General features: G+C 53.0%; 1 protein-coding gene across 1 annotated transcript; it reads right to left on the bottom strand.

The window, feature by feature from the left end:
* Window positions 1-5,462: 5,462 nt before the first annotated feature.
* Window positions 5,463-6,878, bottom strand: LOC309684577 (inositol 1,4,5-trisphosphate receptor-interacting protein-like 1; the record flags this gene model as incomplete). The annotated part of the gene is made up of 1 exon (XM_082500464.1): window positions 5,463-6,878. One exon carries the CDS (start codon window positions 6,876-6,878, stop codon window positions 5,463-5,465), a length of 1,416 nt encoding a protein of 471 aa, XP_082356590.1.
* Between the last annotated feature and the right edge of the window lie 222 nt (window positions 6,879-7,100).

Here is a 7,100-nt window from a genome sequence, read left to right as displayed (position 1 = left end):
AAAGGGTAGATGAGCTGCTTAGGGACATGGTTTAGGAGTGGTGGTGTTTTTATCAGGGTAGGTTAATGGTTGGACTTGATGATCTTAAAGGTCCCTTCCAACCTCACTGATTCTATGATTCTATGATTCTATACCCACAATAAAAGGATATTTTCTCTCTCCTGACTGTGTCTGCCGTACGATGTTCTGGACTAGGCAGATGTTTTGTGATGAATGGTATTGGAGGAGTTTGGGATCATCCCTTGTCCCAGAATCCTTTCCAGGGGGCATCAGGGCTTAGTTCAAAGGCTTTAGGAGTCTCACCAAAGCAGAGAATCACACAGAGCGGCTGAGGTTGTGGAGACTGTGTGAGACTTGTGGAGACTGGTCCAACCCCTCTGCTCAAGGAGCATCACCTAGATCCAGTAAAATATATCACCCCAAGATTAAAATACTGGTTTCTCATGTGCGGCTGGAATATCCTGTCTTGTAATTGGTGCCCCTTTCCTCTGGTCCTCTCAGTGCACACTCTTTAAGCAGAGCCTGGCTCCCTCTTCTTGTTTCCTTCTCAGCAGGTGTTTATACACATTGATAAGACACCCCACCCACCCCCACCCCCAGTCTTCTCTTCTCCCAGCTGAGGAGTGCCAGCTCTCACAGCCTCTCCTCACGTGGCAACGAGAAGGAGAATTTTCGCGGGTCCCCTTTTGGAAAATTTTGGAAGTCCTTCCTCTCCAGTACGAAATTTGAGACGTTAGTTTTCATCTCAGATACTTCATGAGCTGTGTGGTTTCAGTTTGGTGTAGAAGTGCCAGAGCACATCATTAACAGGGTGTTAATTGGGCAGTTCTGGCCATGAAGCTCCTTGGAGCACTAAGCTGGACACCTGGAGACTGCACCTGTGTGTCAGCCAGGCTGGATGCTCAGGGTGCAGCACAGCAGCACGACAGCCACTGCTCGAGCGCGTGTGCACTGGCGACTTGCCCCTGAGCATCCTCGTGCCCTGAGGGTTTGGACCTCTCGGGTTGTCCTGACAAAAAGTTATTGACAAAGGTATGAAGGTGGTGCAAGGAAGAGCTGTTGGGAGAATCTGCCACCATCCTTCTCCTGGTGGGAAGGTGTTGGCAGTGAGAGCTCTATAATGGGGGACATTGCTTATCGCTAGCACAGCAACCGAGTGAGGAAGGTGCTCCCATTTACCACCTGTAGGATTTTGGTCCAAGGCATTACAAGGCTGCACTCTACATTACACCCCAACTTCTCCTCTTATTTGACATCACTTGTTCATATCAGATTCTCGAGTTCTTGTATTTCAGGTATCTTCGACAAATACCTGCATCTTACCCAGAGGAGACGGCACTGGAACAGTGTTGCAAACACAGCATCCCATTGAAGTTCCATCTGAAAAAGTGCATGCCACAGCTCTCCAGTCTGTGTGGGCAATTACCCCACATCAGGGTATCAAACCCGGAGTAATGTTGCTGAAGGAGCTGGAGCAATGCAATGTATCACTGGAAGGAGATGACACTGATGCTTTTCTCCCCTGTCACAGGTTGGCTCCTCGGGCTTTGTAGTCTTGTGCTACGAGCGCATGCCCTGGGTACAGCTCTGACACACCAACACGCAAATACTGAGATTTGGTCAGCCTCTACTGTCACTAACTCATCTGCCTTTTGTATCAAGGGAAGATGAGCAGCTGCAGATCTTTTGGTACCTTGTTTCTGTGGCATACCAACCCCAGCAGCTGTACTGTAGAACTACACTGTGCTATGTGATTTTGGTGTTAATGTCTCTCATTGCTCTCTCTCCTGAGTAGGTAACGGCTGTTATCCGCCAACGAATATCACAACCCCAACTGATGGTGGACTGTTTCCTCCCTCGACGTCAGAAACGCTGCTTCGACTTTGAAAACACACATTGTTCCAACATAACCGATGAAGCAGCCAGCATGAAGCAAGACATGCAAAATTCTCCAGGACAAAATGCATCCAGTGAAACAACCCACTGGTGGTGCCCGGCTGGCTGAGGGGTTTAATTTCTTGACAGGAAGAATTGGACACCTGATTCAAAGCATTACTGTAGAGATGTTTATTCATTTTGCTACGTGTGTTTATTTCATGCTTCTGTAAATTACTCTGTATTACACCCCGCATGTTTGAATGAACATTTCCAACTTTGTCAGCTCCAGGAGAAGCGGTCTCTTGAGCGAGGGGGTGGAATGTGGGAAAGTAATGGAAGATTGGCGAGGAGGACTGTAAACTCACCCAAGTGACTTGCACCTGGGGTGAGGACAACACATCTATCACACTAATTGTTGTTCAACCCTCTGTGCTCACAAGTGGGATATCCGCACTTAGATAACGTGAGCCTGGGATGGGCTCAGGGACACCTTATTGTCCTGGTTTGAGCGACACAAGACTAATTTCTCTTCTAACACTTGGGAAAACTGCACTTTTAGAAGGCTCCAGTGTCTGAATTTGTGAAAATAGTGACTTTACAGCCAGCTGTGGTGTGTGGGTCTCAAGGTCTCAGTGTTTTCGAGCTCGCCAGGTGCGTGGATGAGGAGCAGCGAGACCCGGGCACTTGACCCAAGCTGGCCAACAGGATTATTTCATACCATCAACGTCACACTCATTATAAATTAGAAAGTTTGCTGCGAAGTTCTCTCTCTCCCTTGATGGCTGCCATCCTGAGAACTTCGTGCCCTGGTGCCGGAGCCCTGAGGCCTTCCCTTCCTCCTGAAGCCGTAGCACTCGCAGTGTCCCACATTAGCTGTCCACTGCTGGGAGTGCACAGCTTCCTACTGATAGAATTGGCTGAGTATAATCTTTGCATATTCTGTATTGGTGTCGGGATCAATATCAGTTCTTTAGTGCTGTTAATGTTAATTATCTAATCTTATTCTATTAAATCTGTTTATACTTCAGCTCTCGGGTTTTCTTGTTTTTCCCAATTTCCCTTTCCCAGGTGGGGAGGGGTCATCAGGTGATAGAATGATTGTCTAAATGACAACAGATTGTTATGGGTCTCTCAAACTATAACAAATTTGGTGCCCAATGTGGTATTGTAATGGGTTTGGCACTCAATGTGATATTTTGCACTTAATTTAAATAGTGCTGGGAGAACTGTAGGTTTTAATTAGAAAATTCTGAAGGGTTGAAGTTTTAAAAAGATTTGATTGGATTCCTTGAAAAGTCACTATGACTCTGTTGGAAAGGTTTTGAAGGAACCTGGTCAGAGTTCTCCGCTATCTTTGTATAAACTTAGGTCAGGAGCTATGGGAGCTGTGGGGGAGGTCATTGCTCTTTCTCTCTCCTTTAGGGCAGCTTATCGTTTCTCAGTGTGGACTCAAAAACATTGCCTTGTTATTTTGTGTGGCGGTATTTTGCTATGTTATCAGGTCGTTTGTAATCTTTCCGTTATTTGTCACTTATATAATAGCACCTCGAGAATTGCAGTGGTCAGACCCATCTTGGGACAGTGGGAGTCCTTTGCTGACCATTGTGCATTGGGTTATGTTACGGGTCATTTAGCAAAGGAGAGGATGTCTCTTGAGAATTTAGATGTACCGATGTCATCAATAGTAACAGTTTTTGAGAGTTTGGAATACCCTTGGAAACTTTTGATTGTTGTACTCGGGTTAAGTTTTGAGGGTTTGATCTTTTTCATTGGCTGGATCTGCGGCAGAGGGAAACATCCGGCAAAGACCCCGCCGACTCCTACCGCTCACAGCTGCCAGCGGCCTCTATGGCAGGCGGTGATCACATCCAGACTCCGCTGGCTCCTACGACAGCTCCCGCTGCCCTCCTGCTGTACACCGTACCGGCACAGCCCCCGCCAGCCCCCCCGACGGACATCCTGCCTGCACAGCCCCTGCCAGCCCCCCTGATGGGCATCATGCCTGTGATGAAACAGGAAAAAAGGACTTCACTGAGAGGTTCAAATTAACAATGTATTTGGACTTCACTCACAGGTCCAATACGTCACTATTGCAAGTTGTGTGTGTGCGGTGGCGATTACACTATTGCGGTTTAAAAGACATTAGTGGGATCCACTATTGCTAATGATCCGGACAAGTGACAACACAAACCACAAGGGCGCTAGATATTAATGCCTTAGAAGAGTGCACCAGTCACAAACTCAATCGCATGCCCTATACCGTACGGATGTTTCTTAGTCACTTACCCTCTCGCTCTCAGGTGAGGTCGCTCCATCCCGGGGAAGTTACCCTGTACAGCGTCCTGGATGGGGGGGGCGGATCTCCGAGGGGCCAGCTGTATCCTTGGAGGATTCCCCATTTGTCTCCCCAGACCCTGCGGTTTATATTTCCTGACTCGGTGAGGGTGCAGGATTATGCCCGAGTGGATTACACTGTCTGGGATATTTCCCTCTGGTGGTGCCATAGCGAAGTCTCTGTTGCCAGTTTGTGATGTCCGGCGCTCAACGTCACGGGAAGAGTGGTGGGATGGGACTCGGGGCATTTTGTTTGTTAAAGGCCATTTGGTTTTGGTTGTTCTGTGCCATCTGGAGATAAGCCCGGGCTGAGCTGTTTTGCAGCTCCCCCCAAGTTCTCTCTGCACAGCCAAGGCACGGCGGGGATGGAGCTGAGTGGGATGGCAGCTCCCTGCCTCTCACCTCTTGTGCTCTGAAACCGGCTTGGCTGGCTGCTCCCACACAGAGAGAAGGGGCTGAGTGGGGCTGGGAGGGCAGGAGGTGGTGGTGGGGGCAGCGGGCCAGCAGCCGCAGGGAGGTGGTTGTGCAGGTGCCGCGAGGGTATGGAGAATGAACCTGGTACTTGTACAGGAGGCAGAGCCCTGCTCGGCAGTCGTGACACTTCTTCCCTGTGCACAGGGCTCCCCACTCGGGCAGGGTCCTAGCCACCCCACAGGGGTCATCCAAGGGCTGTCGGGCTACCAGGGCGTGCTTTGTGTATGGCTCCCAAGGAAGGCACTGCAGACTCCCTACCTATGGAGCCATCCAGAGAGCTGTGGAGGGGGACAAGTGATTGCCATTGCCCCAGTGCTGGAGCAGAGACAGGTGGCAGCCTTAGCTCCACAATCAGTGAAAGCAGAGCCACCGCATCAGCTCTTCAGCAAAATGCTCCGCCACTCTAGGGCAGCCGAGCGCTCAGCACCTATGCCCGCCTTCCCCCCAAAACCGATGCCCACACACGCACAGACGCACGTTTGTGTGTGAAACAAATGATTTATTGACATCTATGTACAGAGTAAAGCTCCGCGAGGGACAGGGTGGTGGCTGGGCCCATGGTAACAGGAGTCTCTGTCGCAAGGCTCCTTGCAAGGGCGACTCCAGCCGCATCGCGTCCCACTCCCCAGAGTGCGGTTCTGCTGCAGAGGAAAGGTGTGGCAGCAGTTCCCAGAGCGGACTGAGTAGCGTGTTGTGCGTGCCCAGCGTGCTCAGTTCCGCAGCACCAGGGGAGTATCTAGGGGACACTAAGAGAGCTCTGTGCGTGAGGAGCTCTTTCAGTGTCCGTAGAAGAGCAGGCTTGTGAGCCGATCTTGCAGCTCATCGGCCTCACGCATTGCCTTGGCGTGGGCGGCTGGGTCATGCAGCAGGCGCTGGAAGAGGTTGAGTGGCTCCGCTGTTTGGAGGGCTGGGGGCAAGACGATGTCCTCGGGCATGTTCTCATTAGCAAAGAAGAAGTGGTCGAGGCGTCTGTCGTGCAGGCAGCCGCGCAGGTACCACAGGATATCCTGCAGCCGCATGAGGAACTCCCTCCTGCTCCAGCTCGACACGGGTAAGGTGTTGAGGAGGTGCATGGCAACCGTCTTGAAGATAGCGGTGGAAAAGCTGGTGCCCAGCAGGATAGCGGCAAAGAGCTGGAGGCATTTGAGGTGGGCGGTGTCGTGTGGGGCCTGCCTGGCCACATGCCTGAAGAACTTCACCTCTGCCACCGCGTAGCTCTCTACCCACGTTGTGCTGGGGGTAAGGATGGCCTCTGTAGTCTCCTGGCTGCTCAGGAAGATGTCTGAGTCACCTCGCCGCACCCCAAACGTGATGTCAATGAGGATGCTTTTCCCGGAGGCGTTCGTCAGCTGCAGCTTGCAGGAGCGGCTGGAAGGCAGCACCTTCATGCTGTAGTGCTGCGCCTGAGGCATCTCTTCCCAGGCTGAGCTCACCAGGTTCTGCAACCACTGGGCGGTTTTGTGCACATCCAGGTAGGAGCTGGTGCAGAGGGTGCCGAGGAGGCTGGCAGACGGATTTTTCCTCAGCTCCTCCTCCTGGGGGTGGTGGAGGTAGAACGGCGTGTTCTCCACCAGCTGATCCCTGCTGCAGGTACACGCCAGCTCCACGCGGACGCGGGAGTTCTTTGCCGGCATCTCCGCTGCAGTGCCCAGCTCCAGGTGGAAAACGTGCCCACGGGGGGGCTTAAGGGGCACAAGCAGGTGGTACACAGCATCACGCCCACGGGGACTCCAACCTTCGAAGGCGCTGCCCACCCCGATGGCTGGCTGCAGGACCGGGAAGAAACTGTTGGACAAGCGCTCTTGCAGGACAGCCAGGAGGTCGCCCACCAGCTCCTCCACCACGCGGCTCCTGTAGGCCAGGCGCTGCACTGACGACCGGATGCGCTTTGCAAACCTCCCAAACACACGCTTCTCATAGTCGCCAGAACCTTCTCCTGCACATTGTTCGTTGCCGCACTCTGTGCTGCTGCTGGAGCTCTCCTCCTCTGCAGCGCTGCTGCCTGGCTGGGGGCTCCTTTTGCTGAGGTGCCGGCAGAGCCTGAAGATCAGGACGAGGACTGCAGCGAGCGCCCAGACCTGCCAGTGCTGCAAGGCAGCGAAGAGCAGGTCTCCCCAGGCCGAGGCACTCTGCTCCATGTCCTGCAGCAGCCGAGTCTTGGGCTGGTTCAGCTGCTGCGCGTGCTGCCGCATGTGCCCGCAGGTGGCCTCACCCAGCTCCTGGCAGACCATGTGCAGGAGCTGGAGGATGCTCTGCACGAGCAAGGTGAGGAAGGTTGTGTCAGCCATGGCCTGTGGGAGGAGGGAGAGAAGGGGTTTAGTGGGGCTGGGAGGGCAGGAGGTGGTGGCGCAAGGGCCCTGCCGCTGCACTGCAGGGAGCTGGGGGCAGGCAGGAGAGGGGGCGAGGCAGCTGGG

This window comes from Vanellus vanellus (assembly GCF_965231255.1).
Source record: "Vanellus vanellus genome assembly, contig: HAP1_SCAFFOLD_33, whole genome shotgun sequence".
Classification (NCBI taxonomy): Eukaryota; Metazoa; Chordata; class Aves; order Charadriiformes; family Charadriidae; genus Vanellus; species Vanellus vanellus.
Note: the sequence above shows the minus strand (reverse complement) of the source record. Positions and strands in the feature narration are given on the sequence as shown.